An 18,543-nucleotide genomic window follows, 5' to 3' on the forward strand; every position below is an offset into this window, starting at 1 on the left:
TAGTTGTATAACATAATTAAATAAAACATATATTTTATAACAACAATACAGATTCGAGTGGTTTAATTAAGTGTGTTTGTGTTCAATAAGTTTCCCCTACAGCTGAAGTAAGTATTACTACATTTGTCATCTTCCCTTGTCTTTAGAACATCTCATATTCGTATCTCTATTTCACTACTTCACATTCACATTTTTAGTTAATCCAAGAGAAAATAGGACTCACATTTACCTAATCTACAAAAACAAACCGTTTGCAGTACTCCTGATCGGAGTTCTGTAAATATTCATTCAGTTTCGAGTAATAATATCCACCGTCTTCGGTATGATGCAGATCGTGCGCAAGCTCGTCCATTTCGGCGCAACAAATTGCTTCGCTGAAAGCTCCTAGAAACGTTAGGAATCGAAAGGTATTCTGTTTGATGCTCAAGATCTGATTGTCGGCTGGTTCTAGTTGCACTTTGGGTCCGTTCACTTTTACAGTCTCCGTATGCTGTTGAGCCATAAGCATTGGCTCCTTTTGCGTTAGCTCCAAATCAACGCTACTATTATCAAAAATTTTTAGAATGAAGTCAACAACCAAGAAACAAACTGCATTCATGGGGAAGGCTCGAAGGAGTGTTGATGTCAAACCTCGTGAAAGAAACGCTAAACCTTCCGTGGCGTAGCTTTTACGGAGACAGTCAGCAATACCCCGATATTTTGGTTCACCGTACATTCCATCAGCTTGAAGTCTGGATTTCACCACATCAATGGGAAATGAAATCAGCCATGAAATAGTACCAGCCAAACCGCCGGCCATCAGTACGACGAATGGCGAAGGATCGTCAAACGTTTGAACCATCAGCTCGTAAGACACAAAGTAGCTTGAAAATCCGGGAATATCTCTGACAACTGTGATTCCTAAGCCTCGAAACAATCCTCTAAATCCATCGGTTTTGTGGATACCTCGCAAACAGTCCACAGGGCCTTTAAATTTGAATGCTCCTTTTGGGAGATTATCTTGCAGTTGCAGTCTTGTTTTAACTAGTTCCATCGGTGAACAAATGAAACTCTGTGCCAGTCCCGCAGCGCTACCGGCTAGAAAATGTGAATACAACGAACTAGGATCGGAAGTCATTTTCTGCACGTTCCCGTAGATTCCAAAAACAATGGCATTCACAGCCGCCACGCCCGCCATCGGGCTAGACATTCCACGATATAATCCACGAACAGACTCCTTGGCTATGATCTTACGAAAGCAATCGAATGTTCCTTTGTACAGTGGATTACGGAAATCCTGCGTCTGCAGGTTAACTTTGACCGTGTCGAACGGATACCCGACAAGCACACCGGCGCATCCTAGGAACGGGAAGTGCAAAATCATTATTATTAACTTTACCAAAAATGTTCAAATTATTTCAACACTGGATTTTTCATTGGGATGTGATTATTAGCAAGCACAATAAACTGTTCATTTTCGAGTTAATAGAATATGTTAACTTTATTTATTAAATGCGTAGTTTCTATAAATGCGTAGCTCGATGCAGACAAACATTTAAGAACACTATGCTCTACGAACCGATGAGATGATGATTCTTTCGACATAGTTCATTATAGAATTCGTAACATCATTTCTTAACTGGATCAAGCAAATTCCAATGTGATGTACCCACACGATTCATATGATCGACAGTGATGCAGATTTGACTATACATTTAGTTTTACTTATCAAGTAATGATGACTTCGTTCCATTGATGCTGTGACCTGTATTGGGTATGATCAGCCTGTCGAGCGAAAACAAAAACACATTTGATATGTGGTTTGATGATAACATGCTTATGGACCGATGTGAATGGCAGACGCGTGAGCTTGTTGTGCAGAGTATGGTTTACGATGCGAGATGATAAGCGCACACATGCCATAACTTCTACCATACCTCCAAGACATCCTGCTGCGAAATCGAGCGCCATCTTCGTTGGTGGTGTCCTTCGGTTGATTTCTGAGACACAGATGAGTAGTGTAGATGGGGTGTGGTGTAGTGCGGTCACAAAAAAAGCTCAGGGGGTCTTTTGGTGAGTAAATTTGAATTAGTTTCGGTTCTGTTTGATGATGTTTTAGGATCTGCCGAAGTTGGTGGTTGGCGATCTGTAAATAAAACCGGAGAAGTCTATTTGAACGCTTTATCATTACTATATAGGTTTTATTTAATTCCGGTTTTAATCATTATGGTCTTTCGCCTGGAGATAGACCGCTTTATGTGTTTTGAGCGCAGCTGTTTTTTCAACCACGGTCATGATTCGTGACCATGCAGAATATCATAATAATATAAATTAAAAATACATCATGATAACCCTTTGTACTTTGTTTAGTCGTTATAAAATTAGGCGAATTATAAATATTCCAGACCTTGGAAAAACATTTCGCGCATCCAAACCCGGTTAGGCACTGCAAGTAATTATGAACGCAGTTCTTGCGAATCAGTTGTTGTATGTTCGAGCTCTGACCTGGAAGGATTCATACTATCAGTAGAATCGAGGATTCTGTTGGAGCAAACGGTCAAATTCTGTTATCAACCGTGCTGCCCAGGTGATGTAGTACTTTAAACGCAAGACCAAACTTCGTGCTATCTGAACATGGATGACTTCAATCAGTTGAATTAAGAGCTACGATCAAAAATTTTCCACACAAGAATTATGTATTTCCTTCAGACTTTTAATTTGAAAAGCAAATCAAGTTCCATTTTCACTGAAGCTCCATTTCCCGCGAATGCGAGTTGTCGTACTTTTGTGTCGACTTATTGCATCAAGGTTTGTACAGCCTTTCTGGTCACTATATTTTTTGTAGAACGCCAGTTCGCCTAGAACATTCGTATCTGGTTGGGGTTTCGATTGATGATTGCGCAAAATTTTTCTACGACAACATTCGTTCACATCGGACTCCAATCGCGCAGCTTCGCTCTGGAAATTTTCTCGATCGCATCACGACGTCCATGCGAGTTTGTTTATTTTTTCTTTGTTTTATGAGTTGTTGTTTAGGGCGCGTACATCGTGTTTGTTTTATTCGGAGTCAGAGTCGCCCGCGTGTAGGTTCAAAAACGAAAACGGTATTAGTGTGGTTGTAAATCTCTGGCATCTTTCCTCTTCAAGTTGACGTAAAATGTTCTTGTCTGGGAGGCTGATTGAAGTCTGTCATGACGTTTCTTGTTGTTTTAAGGTGCACAAACATTTGCACATGTACAGCTTCTGCTGTCGCACTCTGATCGATTTTCTTTGCTTATTGTTATGATTTGGAGTTACCACCTTATTATAATTAGACAGTCCGGGTTGTAGACTACACTCTTTGCTCACTTGCGAGATTTCTTAGGAAGAGGTTGTGGTTTCGCCAGGAATGTCCAATTCAAACAGCACAGACATGATAATACACACTCATCTTGAAAATTTTGCTATCGAACACTTTTACTATGTTGATGACAGTTGATTTCGTGACGTTCAACAATTTCATCAACTTGGCGATGCACGAGCAACATTTCGATGCGTTGCTCCTCTTGTTTAGATGAATTCAACTGAAGTACAACTGTCATAATTAAACAGCATGCGTGTTGTTACACTCAAATCATGAAAATAAGTGATGTGCATGTTTTTAAATGTACGATGAAAAAAAAATGGTGTAAGTTGAAGTTGACCAAGTTTTGATCGTAACACCCTATAATTAGATGTTGGCAAGAGAACGCATATACACTAGTTAGTCTGGGTATATCTCGAATCATTTAAAAAATATAGACTCTACCGAGCTAAGCCTTAAACTCAGCATTCAGCAGCTTCTAAACAAGCCTTATCGAAATTCTTTGAACCACTTTCGAGAAATTATACCATTATACCTTATGATCAAAAAAGAACCGGAATTTTCATTTTAAAATTCAGGCGCTTGTCCAATCGGTAAACTTTTATTCCCTCAACGTTGGCAACACTTTTATACACATTCTGTCATATTTTGACGCATATCGTACGATTAGTTTTTGTTTGGCGTCTATACAAAGAAGTTGAAAAATTTTCGTGTGGCGATTTTTATAATGGATGAAAATTTAGAACAACGGCTCGCCTTCGAAGCGTCATTCGGTCGATTTTTGTGCGGTTTCGACGTCATATTCATAGATCCACACCTCATCACCAGTTATGATGCACTCGATGAATGTGGGGTCACTCTCTGCGTTGGAAATTATCTCTTTGGCCACATCAGCACGACGCTGTTTTTGAATGAAATTCAGCTTTTTGGCACCAGCCGAGAAGCGACGCGTTTCAAACCCAAAACATCAGTTAAAATGTGTTCGGCTGATCCATAAGAGATGCCCAACAACACAGTAATCTCTCTAATCGGTACAGAACGATTTTTCCACACGATTTGCTTCGCCGTTTTCTTCAGTAACAGATGTTGTTGGGCGGCCAGGGATCTCATCATGATCCAAGCTTGTACGACCACCTTTGAAGCATTTATACCACTCGTATGCCTGTGTTTTCCTTAGACACGATTCACCAAAGGCCTTTTTTAACATTTTCAACGTTTCGGAATACTTAAATCCATTTGCAACACAAAATTTGATGCACGCACGTTATTCTAAATTTTCATCCATTACAAAAATCGCCACACGAAAAATTTTCAACTTCTTTGTATAGACGCCAAACAAAAACTAATCGTACGATATACGTCAAAATTTGACAGAATATGTATAAAAGTGTTGCCAACGTGGAAAGAATTAAAGTTTACCAATTGGACAAGCGCGGGAATTTTAAAATGAAAATTCCGGTTCTTTTTTGATCATAAGGTATCTCCGGAACCAAAGGTGACAGCCTTTTGATTTCCGAACTTTATCGATTATTCAATATAAGCTTGTTAAAATCGAGAATCTAAGAAAAATAAGCGGTAAAAACAACGTGTTTTGTCGGTTACGTCACTTAATAGTAGCTTTCAAACGAGCTTAAAAAAGTCTTTGAATGATGCACGCACTCACCCACACTTACGCACATACATAGACAATTTCCGGTCTCACCGAGCTGAGTCGAATAGTGTATAATACTATGTGCCTAAACTCCTTTCGAAAGTTGGTTTTCCAACAATTCTATTACCTTTCTGTAGAAAACGGCAAAAAGGAATAATATGCGTTACCCAGGTTAGGTTCAAACCCAACGTATATTAAACGTATAGTTTAAATCGAATTTAAACTTGCATCAGCAAATCGATTCACGATCCTAATAAGAGTTCGAAAGCTCCTATTGACCAAACTCGAAGATCAAATGGCTGACACCTACGATTCCGGAGATACCGTTCACATTTTGACAAACCGTATTCTTTTCCGTTCGTTCAATTCTTTTGCGTTATTATCGCTGAAAAATATGGAACCGATCTGAAACTTTCTTTCTTTCTTTGTTTCGATTATAGATGTTTTAACCTTAAGGTCATTTACTTCTTCGGGCCAGAAAAATCTGAAACTATTTCAAAATTAACTCAATGGATAGAATGTTATTTGTATAACAAGAAAAAGGCATTATCACACCACCAGGTGGCTAAAGTAGAGTTTATTTTTTATTTTTTGTGGTTCACATTGGATTTGTATAATAAGTGCAAGCATTTCTACCTTACGTTTGGTATCATTTCTTCTTCGCAAAATGATTTAGTTTAGATAATAATATAGATTCCAGTGCTTATCAACCTTTTTATATTGCGTTTTTCGTGGACCCCCACATTTGAAATTGAACTTGTCTGCAGGAAATATATTTACACCATATTTTGAAAATAGCATAGCCTTAACGGTAAAGGACACACAAGTTTGAGAAATTGAAACAAGATTATTATAATTACATAAAAAAAAATATTTTTTTAAAATCGAGACAAAACAACAAAACGTACTGCTATTAGGGATGTCCGATACCAAGTCGATAGTCGGAATCAGGTACTTTTGGTATCGCAACAGATTGAAGACAATTCCTATTACGATGGAACATTTTTTTGTTTCAATTATAGACACTTTAACCTTAAGGTCATTCGCCTCTTCGAGCCAATGATTTGCGGGATTGGGAATCGAATCCAAGTGGGCTGCGTGAAAGGGACGCTATCAGAGCTGATAAAAGTCATTTTCATTGACCAAAACTTGACGAAAACGTCAATAAATTACTGTCACTCTCAGTTTCGCTTGCAAACTATCAGAACGAAATCCATGTCCAGTCAATGACATAAGCGGGACAGAAGCTACAAAGTTGTGTTCTTTCTTTCATTTGCTCTTTCAATCATTTGTGGGTTTCAGTGAAAATCCCATAGTATGCAGTGTCGACATTCAACCGACGCTTTGAGAATCGAAAATGACAGAAAAAGGTTTCACAATGACTTTTACCTGTTACTGCTCGAATTTGTAGTAGTTTTAGGTTCCGTAGAGGTTCTGGGATGTAATTACTTCGATTTGTCCCTCTTTATAACCAAACATAACACATTGTCGATACATCGATGAAAGAATGAGAATTGAAATTCTGCTGATGCTCCCTGAAAACGTTAGTTTAGTTTCGTCTTGTCATAGAGGAAAGAGTGACGTTGGCAATTATACTCTTTCTTTTTACAATGAGAATCGAGAATGATTCGTTTCTCTTCATTTGTTCTGGTGTCGGTCATTTACGAATGTGACAGTAAGATATTGAAAATGAGGCTCTTGGATTGAATTCTTTCATTGAGAATGCGTGACAATTTTAAGCTTTGCACGCTGTACCCGTCCCCAATGGAACATTTTTATTTCTTTGACTTCGACGAAGCGCCAAGCTCGTATTGGTATGACGTGGACTAGCCGTCGTTGAAATTCGTTCTCGATAATTTCACTTTGTCCAACAGGTGCGCTGAAAGAGAATGCAATGTGCAAAACACGCACATAAAGGTCATACTCTCAAAAGATTCAATCATTTCAATTTATCACACTCATTGCACTCTCTTTCAGTGCGCCTAATAGCGATGGAATAATAGAAATATGAATTGGCTTTTAGTGTAGTATTCGTGTATCGACATAAAGGTTATGACATGTAAATTGTCGAGAAAATAAGTGAAATGTGAAATCAACTCAAAGTGGCGTGCGGAAATTCTTTGACGTGGACCAAAAGTCACGAAAGGTGAAGTGCCAACTATGTGGCAAGGAATATGCATATACTGGTGGAAAAACATATTTCTGCACAGCACTAAAAAGAATTTTAAAAATCTTCTCAAATGCAATAATTTTCAGTTTTCAAAATATATTGCAGATAAATCACAGTTTATTACATCGAAACAACGTATTGAGTAGATTACATCTGCTTGACTGAAAACTTAGATGATACTGGTAGGAAATTATGCTCACTACGTATGTACAGCGTTTACAATATAATATCACAACAATCTTGGTGTCGATCTAAATGTTGTAATACTAAACGAAAAGATGCATAATTTCCCATCAGAATCGTATTCAGTCACGCGGATGTAATTTACTAAATACGTTGTTTCGATGTCATAACGTGTGATTTATCTGCAATATTTCTTGAAAACAGAAAATTATTGCTTTTGATGTTCAGTACGTCTAATTTTTTTCACATCGATTAATAATCACATTGAGATTGAATTTCTTTTTTGCTGTGTGGAAACATCTTTATGTACATCAGAAAATAATGCCACAGTCAATACTTTTATTTTGAAATGATTGCTGCGCAAGTATCAATTGATACTTACAGGTATCGATACTTTATTGCCTTTTGATACCTTGTATCGATACCCAAAATTTCGATATCCCGATACTCTAGGTATCGATACTTTACCTTCCGAGTACCAACCCTAACTGCTATAGAAACAATTGCCGACAGGAAAAAAGTTATTCATAAAAATGATTCGCGACTTCCCTAAAAAAAAACTTCGACGATCACATGTTGGAAATAGCTGATATAGATTATGGAGGAGGATTCTTCAAAGAAACGTGTTTCCATTGTGGTGTTTCTTTGTCTAATGTTATTAGTAGATTCACAACTTTATTTTGCATTATTTCATACAATACCACTAAAAATTAGAACGATAATTGAGTTAAACTGCTGTTATAGCGACACGAAAATTCAAAACGAAGCACCAATTTCCAATCATTCGTTCAGATATGGCTGACTTATTATAATTAATGCTTTTAGTATGAAGGATGAATGATGAAGCTGAGATGGAATGGGGATCTTGCAAGCTCCTTGGTATGAAAAAAAAAGTTGTTCGATATATGTACCGCTAACAACTGCAAACTTGGTTGCAGCATGAATTTCATTCCGGGTGAAATAGTTCCAATGGCGGTTTATGTTGTACTACTAATTTGCACTAGCAGTTGAACATGAACTACTACGCACTAATGAACCTTAGATAAATCGCAAATCAATCAAAAATACTATTTTGCCCCGGGTACAAACCGGTTGTTGGTTACCAAAGCTCTTAGATTTATTTTTTATCATCATTACTTTTCAAAAGAATCGCAGTATTATGAATTATGAAGAAGTGACCAAACATGTCACGAGATGAACAGATCTTCGGCTCTTAAAGCGCGAGTACTTATAGAAAAAAAACCTGTTTTAATCCACCTAGTGGTGTAATGATGCCTTTCTCATGCAAAATATTATGGTTTTCTATTCAAAATTTTTCTCTTCGATTTTTGAAAGAAACCAAGAGATTGTTTGTGCATTGACTAGTATAACATACAGAATTAAACATTGCTTTTCTCGCGTAGGTCATCCTTAAGAAAAAGAAGTGGGTTCACTATTATATGCACTTCCGGAACCGGAACCTGAGAACCGGTATAATCGAAGTCGGTTCGTACGGCCACCAACTAACATGACGTACAAACTCCACTAGTTTTTATTCATATTTTGAAGATTTTATACAATTTTGTCATCGCACTCTAAATGACGATTTAAATGTTTGCTGTATCCGAAAACATGCAGTAATTTTTGGTAGGACCATAAGACCTTTCATTTGACCCTAAGATTGGGCATAACGGTTTTGAGTCCAGTTTACAACATTTTTTACGGTTTTTGTTCCGCCGGTTTAAGTGACAGTGTACAATATTGAACACACTTTACGCTATAACTCCGGAACCGGAAGTCGGATCCGAATGAAATTCAGGAATTCCGTATGGGACCATGAGACCTTTATTTGAATCTAAGTTGGTCAAAATCGGTTCAGTCATCTCCGAGAAAACCTAGTGAGATTATTTGACACATACACACACATGCACACACTCACACACACACACACACACACACACACACACACACACACACACACACACACATTGTTCAGCTCGATGAACTGAGTCGAACGGTATATAATACTTGGCCCTACGGGCCAATTTTTACTAGTCGGTTTTTCAAGTGATTGCATAACCTTTCTATAGGAGAAAGGCAAAAACGTATCCGCCAGCATTCGTTCACTTTTCAACACAATTATTCATAAGTTTTTCGCACACTCAATAAGACAATATTTATTAGAAATCTTAGTACGCTAAGGTGTAACAAGGGATGCCACTTGTTCCAATATTCAATAAACGGTGATCAATAGTTTTGATTCGCAGATTTTGCTGATATGGCATTTGTTTATATTACAGACTGAAATTTGCTCAGTCATCTTCGAAGCTAATTCGTCAATACGGTTGTTTTGAATAGAGCTTGAAACCGATTCTTAGCATACAAGCCCCATTGCATCCCATGTATAGTAACTGTTACAATCCTATTGACAATAAGAATCCTTTTAGGTCGGGGTTCGAATATACGTCAACTAACTTGTAAAATCAGTACACTGCAAACGCCTCAATTCTAGTAGATTAATCTTTATGCCAAACGAATAAATCGTATATACTTCCTTAGGTATCGACAAATGTAATATTCTGTGTTAGGTATCATTCCCTGATTATGTTTTTCAAAGATCTCAGTAATTTTTGTACATTCCAGTCGTTAACTCGTTCTGCGAATTACTTTTTTATAAATGAATTATAGGAAGCATTACGTCAGTTGTGATCATAATCTCTGAGCTCTGTTCAAAACGTCAAATGCGCAGTTCCATTCAACTACAACGGCTTCAGCCCTTAATTATGCAATTAGCAAGTGTTTTATGATAATTTCTATTGCTCCTGAAATAAGCTTCATTTTTACATTTTTGTGCATATCAACGGTCTTGAAAAATTTGATCAGGCGTGAAAGAACTTTGTGGAAACTAGCCGACTTTGTATTCGTAATTGTGAGGTTGTGAATAGCTTCCTTAATGTATATAGACATTCGGTAGAAGAGAACTAGTAAGAAAGATATAGCCTAGAACACGAGGCTGTATTCATGGTAATGTGATGTTTACATCCATGCTGATATCACATTCTTTATTCAATCGTAGTACTCGTCACACGAATTGAATCGTGCTTTTCCATTTTTGGTATTTCGACAGGTAACACGCACTTTACAGATTACTCCAGCTTAGCTGGGTGATTTCAATCCTGGAAAGTAATCACGTTCGGATCAGGAACCGTAGAACAAACGAATAGACTTCGTCGAGGTTCAACCTGGTTCCTAACGATCCAATTCTTAAGTCTCGCAGGTAGGAATGGCTAACATTGGTCATTAGGTTTGTAAACACAGCACTGAAACGGAGCATTTGGCCATTTTCATCCTGCTCGACAATCGCACCTCACACTAAAGCGCTGTTCCACATGCCATGGGCAAGATATGTTTTACAGGACGAGTATGTTTTTCGTTTGCCTGATAACACCGAACGGCGATGAACTTTTCACCTTCACTTGATAGCGGATGTGCTTGCGTAGTGCTCCTTTGTCCCGGACTGGAGCTTGATCGCAAATCGAGAAAGCTGTTGTGAATTTTGGAAATTTCCCGAAACGTTGCTATATGAATAGTGATTTTTAGTAATCTGTTACAATGTTTTTATATAGTTCATTATGTAACATCAATCCTACTGTAGAAATTGCTATAAACTAATTTTGCTGATCATAGCGATGATTATTCATTTTCATCGTCCCTCCATGGAAACAATATTTAAAGCAAAACTGAAGAATTGCGTAGTTGGAGTTTCAAGTATGTAACGTAAGGTTAACGGTCATATTTTGTAGTAAAAATTGTTCGGAAGAAAATAACTTTTGTTAATCCCTTAGACAGCTTCGACATGGGAACTACTAGCCACTGCTTTCTATGTATCAGTCTGGATCAGTTTAAGTTCCAGTTTGATTCAATATAAATCTCGCTTTCAAGTTCCATTATTTCTTGATACGTTGACATAATTCAATCACATGCATTGCTTGTGCTCAGAAATAGTACCTTTTACTTATCACTGTTATTCAATGAAACTGAATCATTTTCATTACCTCTTGCAGGTGGTATTTTTTCCGCACTCGAACTTATTTTTTGACTATTGTCATGTACTGTCTATAAGAGGTTTACGTTTGTATTTCACACATGTCAATATCATTTCTGAGTAACTTTCAACCCCTTGCAGCTGCCAACCTAGCTCACTTCGAAGCTTCACTTGTACTCCAATTCGAGTGCTTAGTTTACTAAAATGCCAATCACAACTTCACGGTCGACCGGCCCGTATTCCTTGGACCCGAACGTAACTATTGCGTAGTTGTCGACGCTAAAAGCGTTTGACAGAGGCGGCACCAGCGCCAGACGATAACCTCAGGTTCATCGGTTCTACGCGACGGAAATGTGTTAATTATTAAGAGAGAGTTTCTTAGGTCCTAGACTAGTACTTCTCGTACTACCCGGGGGGTAACGAACAACCTGAGAAATCAAATCGTTCGACCGCGCGATACGTCGTAAACTTCTAGACTGTGGCGTGAAACTATGAGGTTCTCTGTAATAGGCCTCGATCAACGACGAATAAGAGTTCCATTGATTTTTGCAAGCTCTCGGATTGGCTGAATTGAACGTAAACAAACGTTAATCAAACACATACTGGAAAGTAGCAAACAAAAAAAAAAGAATCACAGCTGATAAGAATTAACGTGATCAGACAGCCTCCGTCCAGCCCGTTCTGGTAATGAAATAAGAAATTTGACAGTGTGAGGAATAAATGAAGACTACGTCAGTTATCTATGGATGACATCTAGTACAGATGGTCCTCCACATCCTTGAGGAACCGAAATCAACTTAGAAATTTTCAACTTGTTGACTAAACTTGTTATGTCTGTATCAAAACTGTACGGGTTGATGAAATGTATGATTTTAATAACATTATCAATGACTCAGATATTGTGATGGGAGTTTTTAGATCTGGAAGGGCGGGTTCATAATAGTAAACGAAAAATAAATCATTCTCGTTTGACGGGTATCAAAATAGCTGAAACTACACATCAAATCCACTCATGACCTATTGGAGTATCTTCGGTCATGTTGTATAAATTAAGTTTATAATTTTGAGCTCCCAATAGCTTAATTTCTAATTGAATTTGTTCTAATCTATTTTAGGAAAGGTAAAAATTGATGAAATTTAGTTCGGGATATAGCACCAATATTCCACGCTGAATTATTTTGTGTCATGCGTTAGTCCCGAAGTTCGTTGGCTTACTTGTTTCGCTGTCACGTGATTAAATGCGGATGATGACTTTCGACCGGAAATCCACGTTATAGGCATGCCACACAGGCTCAGAATGATAAGGCAATACGTATGAAAAATAAGCTGTTATGCCTGTTCTGTTATTGTAAAAAATCAACAGCTCATCTATTTTGATATGTAAATAGTAGTCCTATTAATCGGGTTTGTTTCGAACAGCTGGGGATTTATTGTGTGATGACATTCGTTTGTCTCAGAAAATCAGGAAGGTATGACGCAATACATCGAGCATAAAAACCGGATAATGCTCTCACCTAAGAAGGAAAAATTATTTTCGATGCTTTTCTTTACGTTTCGTTTTAGACTAGTCAGTGCAGAGCAGTTCAAATTGAACCGCTAAGCAGACGTAAAGTTAGTACTAACAACAAAACACTTTTTATTTTGGCACCGAGATGTTTGTATCCGTCTTAGGGGGAGGTAAGGAGTTCAGAGTGTATAAATCCTGTAACATTTTGCCCTGAGCTCGACACTTTTTTCTGAAAATAAATGTTTCAGTTGAAAATTTTCCGAATAGATTTCATACGTCCACTTTGGAGTCCTTTCGAGTTGAATCAGAAAATGTAAAAAGTCAGTTCCAATTTTTTAAAGCATCATTGCAGAATTCAGGCAAAAGCTCTCACCGGACATTACCAGTTCAACTATCACGTGGCTACTATATAGCGCTCTGAGTATTGTTAAGGTGATTTGATTAACGATGATTTCCTTCACGCAACTACGTATCCGGGATTTTGGATCTCCATACACAGTTAAAGGGTGTAGCCGGGTTTGCATATAAAAACTACTCCCAAACAGAAAAAAAAGTTGATATACGCTGTTTGAAAGGGTTTATAATGGAGATAACTCTCCCAAAATTTTAACCCTTTAACTGTCATATTGGTCGAGTTAGGGTGGTTCTTTTGATTTTCATTTTATTTAAATTTTTCCAAGACCTCTTTATCAAAAATATTTAAAAAAATCAGATATATTTTAGGAATTATGGGAAACCTTTCTGATTTTTTTTTTGATTAAATTTTTTACTAAATATAGTGTTAATTTGATTTGAATGCAATAAATATACTATATTTGCGAAAGCGATTGAAGTTCAATTTTCATACATACCTCAGTTTCTCATTCATTCTTAGTTAATACATATTTCGATTGAAGCAATAAAACAATACGATTTTCCGAAACTGTTTAATAAAAGGGGTTCTCTTCTGGAAATAGCAAAAAACTGAAAATGTTAAGTTAAAAATAAATGTTGTTCGTATACAAAATCGACGATGCGAATTAATACGTTCTTTTTGGGTCTTCGGGACTTGCTACAGGCGCTTCGACTTGATTTCTATCTGGTTTATAGTATTTCTTAGGACTGCTAATAGCTAACCTCGAAACCTCCAAACTATCCCGCAAGATGTTGAAGTTAGAAACGAATTACAACAGTCCACTGGCACACATGTTCACTAATGCATTCCATACATCATTGTTTGGTAAATCGAGCCAGGCGTGCGGCCGTGTGTAAATAACATAAGGAATAAAATTCTTTTATCATTATTAATTACGTCAATACTCAAGCCCTGAACTGAAGTTATAGATGGAAACGCATGGTATTTAGTTCTAGGAAGATGTGATATATGATTTTAGAACTAAATACCTTGCGTCTCCATAGGATGATGACAATTTGGTGGAGAAGCATGGTTTTCCGAATGATTTATTTGTTTAAAGTCTGATATTATACCGGTCCACATTTTTTAAAAATCTGAAAAAATTGCAGCGTAATGTACTCAATGACTTATTTTTTATGTAAAATCTAGAGTGGTACCAAAATTGTAAGTGCAATTAAAAAAAATTCGAAAATTTTGAACATTGTTTTTCACATTTTGAAAAAAATCAGAAAGGTTTCCCATAATTCCTAAAATATTCCTGATTTTTTTCAATTTTTTTGCTAAAGAGGTTTTTGAAAAATTTAAATAAAATGAAAATCAGAAGAACCTTCCTAACTCGACCAATATGGCAGTTAAAGGGTTAAAATTTTGGGAAAGTAATCTCCAATATAAACCCTTTCAAACAGCGTATATCAATTTTCTTTCTGTTGGGGGGCAGTTTTATATGAAAACCCGGCTACACCCTTTGTCTATGATGAGCTAAAACTGCTGAATAATCTATCATTTCTGACTCAATGTGTTAAGGAGCTACACTCAGAGGACCTCATCATTCATACTGGAGTGATCGAATCCCTGCTGTATTTATCATAATAGGTTTTAGAAAATTATTTTGCATCCCTCATGAGGCACAGAATTCACATCTGCTCATGAATATCTCTAAATTCTGGTACCTGCAAATTGTTCAGCATCCTTTCAGGGAAGCAGAACGATTTTTTTTCTTGTTATCTTTCTTCCTTACCTCCCTTTCCATGTTTGCTTATGTTTGAATGATGAGAGAGAATCCCTAATAGCAAATGTAACTTGTTCAAATCTCATGGAAAACAGTTGTGCAGCAAATAACCAACATGTCCATGTTGCACTAGTAACGTGTCGTCGTACAAAAAGGGAGTAACTATAAATATTGAGCACCTTATCCTAACCCCTCCAAGTGGCTGTTTAAACGGTATCAGACACAATATATGCCGACATGGTTTAAAATCTTTTGTGGAGGAAAAAACTCTCCACAAGAAAGAAAAATGACAAGGCAGACATATTCTTTCCTTTCACATATTTATGATGTGCTGTAATGTGATTGATGCTTTCGGTGGTATTGTTGGTGTTGCTCATGCTTTGGTCGTGATGTTTATCAGTTATTGTTGATAAATGGCTACGCTTGAAGATAAAATTATGCACCCAAAAGCAAAGCCTTGGTATTACATTCCTGTAGTGGAATTTGACCTTCTGTTTCAACAGACTTCGCAGCCGATTCAGAGTGTACAGAACCATTGCATGGCTGGTGCTACGGTTCTACTGACACTACGAATCCTTCTAGGTCGGGACTCGAACATACGACAACTGGTTTGTAAGACCAGTGCCCTATGCATTGAACCGCCAACCCGGGTACCCATAAGTTAACATTATAAAGACAACGAGAAATCAGTCGGTGTTGAACAGTCGTTCGCACCGCACGCATATAGCTCTTGGCTCCTGGAAATTTTTTCTGGCTACCTAGAGTTTCATTGATTCAAGGCTTCAGTCTTTTTCAAGGCTACCTGAATCACTAACAGTCTTTTTAAAGACTAACAATTAGTCAGCCTTTTTCAAGGCTATACAAAGAGTGATATCAGAGTGACTAAGTGACACAAAGAGTGATATTAGAGTGACTAAGAAATTAATCAGCCTTTTTTAAGACTATCTATTCAAAGAACTATTATTCAAAATTCCATTCATTTCAAAAACGCCTGCGTCCAACCGGAAAGGCAACAAGCCTAAGGCTAAAAATAATTCAATACGGAATAAATCACAATCCGTTATTCAACATTTTTCTAATAACATTCACGATCTTATAGAATCTGAATGTAAAAATAACAGACAACGGACGGATTTCCCTTCCGTTGATCCTATGCCGTCTAACAATATTTATGAGATTCTTCCTGAATCCGATTGTAGCGACATAGAAGAAAATTCTTCAAAAATTCCCAAAATGGACGCTTGTCGTTCTGGGAAGAAACAACAATCTATGCCACCAGTGACGGTGATGATTTCCGACTTCAAAGCATTCCGTACTGAGCTCTCTACTTTTCTCCCGGAAGTAAAAGTCTCATTTCAAATCGGACGAAGAGGAGAATGTCGAGTCTTGGTTGATAGATTGGAAGACTACGAACGTCTTATTCGATATTTGTCCGAGAAACTTCATAAATTTTATTCATATGATATAAAATCAGACAGGCCCTTCAAGGCTGTCTTGAAAGGCTTATCAAATGATCAAAGTATTGATGAAATTAAAAATGAACTAAAAGAATTGCTTGGTTTTGCCCCTTCCCAAGTAATACTTATGAAAAAAGAGCGAATGGTACTTCTAAACCACGCTCTTGAATTTCCCATGAACTTTACCTAATACACTTCAATCGAAGTGATGTAAACAATTTGAAGACTTTAGAAAAAGTACGTACGTACGGAAATCATAAATCCAATTATTTGAAATGTCCTGTCAGGGAAAAAATTTTAAACGCTCTTTCGCTTAGACAACAAGTTAAATCAACGACCTTAAATTTACAGAACATACCTGAAAATCAAAAAAACCGTTACAAATGCCACGCCTAATTCTTCTAAGGCACCTATTTCTTCGAATTTAAAACAAAAACCAGGTACGACTGCCAATTCGTCTTCTAACGAAAACAATTTATTAATAGGTAGACCGGCCAAATCATCTTCTTCTAATGGCAGTCTACCTACAAATATTCCTTCAATTCCATTCGCTTCTTTAAATGAAGTCGTTTTAGGCGATATAACTGAAAATAAAATGATCTACCTACAAGATCAACTTTTTCAAATGATCATTTCAAATCGGATGGAAATTTGCAAATAATATTATAATGAATTTAAAATTTAACAGTGATGTTAAATAATTATTTGAATATTTTAAATTGGAATGCTCGATCTTTGAAATCGAGTGAAGATGAATTTTATAATTTTCTCGAAGTTCACAAAATCCATATTGCCATTGTGACAGAAACTTTTCTTAAACCAAATGTCAAATTGAAAAGTAATCCACATTATGTGGTTCATCGATTTGACAGGTTTACTGGAATGGGTGGTGGAGTTGCCATTTTTGTCCAACGGCAAATTACCTTCTTTCAATACTAAAGTTATTGAAAGCTTGGGAATCGAAGTTGAAACCATTCATGGAATTTATTTCATCGCTGGAGCATATTTGCCATTCCAATGCACCGGCGAACAATTAAATTTCTTTAAAGGCGATTTGCAAAAACTCACAAGATATCGACCGAAATTTTTCGTAATAGGGGACTTAAATGCTAAGCATGTCCAGTGGAATTGTAGGCAAAATAACAGTAATGGTAAAATACTTCATAATCAACTCTCAGCTGGTTACTTCACAGTTCTTCATCCTACTTGTTTCTCTTCCGTGAAAAACCCGTCTACAATTGATCTGGTTCTAACGGATCAAAGTCACATTTGTAGTGAACCGATTACACATGCTGACTTTGACTCAGATCATCTTCCTGTAACATTCAGACTTTCCAACGAAGCCTTAATTAATCCAATTAGTTCTATATTCAACTATCATATAGCTAATTGGTTGGATTACAGATCTCACATTGAAAATCATGTGGATCATGAAACTATTTTAGAAAATTCTGCGGATATCGACACAGCAATTGATAATTTGAATCACTACATTATCGAAGCTAGAAATCTTTCAGTTCCCAAAGCTCCAACTACATTAAATTCTCCTATCATCGATGACAATCTTTAACTGCTCATTCGGTTGAAGAATATTTGTCGACGACAATATCAACGTTCTCGTGATCCTGCTATGAAAAACATAGTTAAGGATTTACAAAAAGAAATTAAACATAGATTTACTCTTTTGCGAAATGAAAATTTCGCTAAAGAAGTTGAACAAATTAAACCATATTCTAAACCTTTCTGGAAACTTTCTAAGGTTCTTAAGAAACATCAGAAACCAATTCCTGCTCTCAAGGAAGGAAATCAAATACTTCTTACAAATGGCGAAAAAGCTCAAAAACTTGCTCAGCAGTTCGAGAGTGTCCACAATTTTAATTTGAACGTTGTGAGTCCTATTGAAAATGAAGTCTCACTGAAATATGATCATATTTCAACCCAAGTGTTATCACACGATGACATTATTGAGACGAATTTTGACGAAATTAAATCAATTATTAGGAAACTCAAAAACATGAAGGCTCCTGGTAATGATGGAATTTTTAATATTCTTATTAAAAATCTTCCCGATGTTGCCTTGTCCTGGTTAAAATTTTCAACAAGTGT

General features: G+C 36.8%; 1 protein-coding gene across 1 annotated transcript; it reads right to left on the reverse strand.

Annotated features, from left to right (window-relative positions):
• Positions 1–3: 3 nt before the first annotated feature.
• LOC131430836 (mitochondrial basic amino acids transporter) lies at positions 4–11,826 on the reverse strand. The gene is made up of 3 exons (XM_058596059.1): positions 11,361–11,826; positions 1,917–2,125; positions 4–1,338 (listed from the first exon to the last, which is right to left on the reverse strand). Exons 2-3 carry the CDS (start codon positions 1,948–1,950, stop codon positions 230–232), a joined length of 1,143 nt encoding a protein of 380 aa, XP_058452042.1. The 5' UTR covers positions 1,951–2,125; positions 11,361–11,826; the 3' UTR covers positions 4–229.
• Positions 11,827–18,543: the final 6,717 nt, after the last annotated feature.

The sequence above is a fragment of the Malaya genurostris genome, chromosome 2 (genome assembly GCF_030247185.1).
Source record: "Malaya genurostris strain Urasoe2022 chromosome 2, Malgen_1.1, whole genome shotgun sequence".
NCBI classification, from domain to species: domain Eukaryota; kingdom Metazoa; phylum Arthropoda; class Insecta; order Diptera; family Culicidae; genus Malaya; species Malaya genurostris.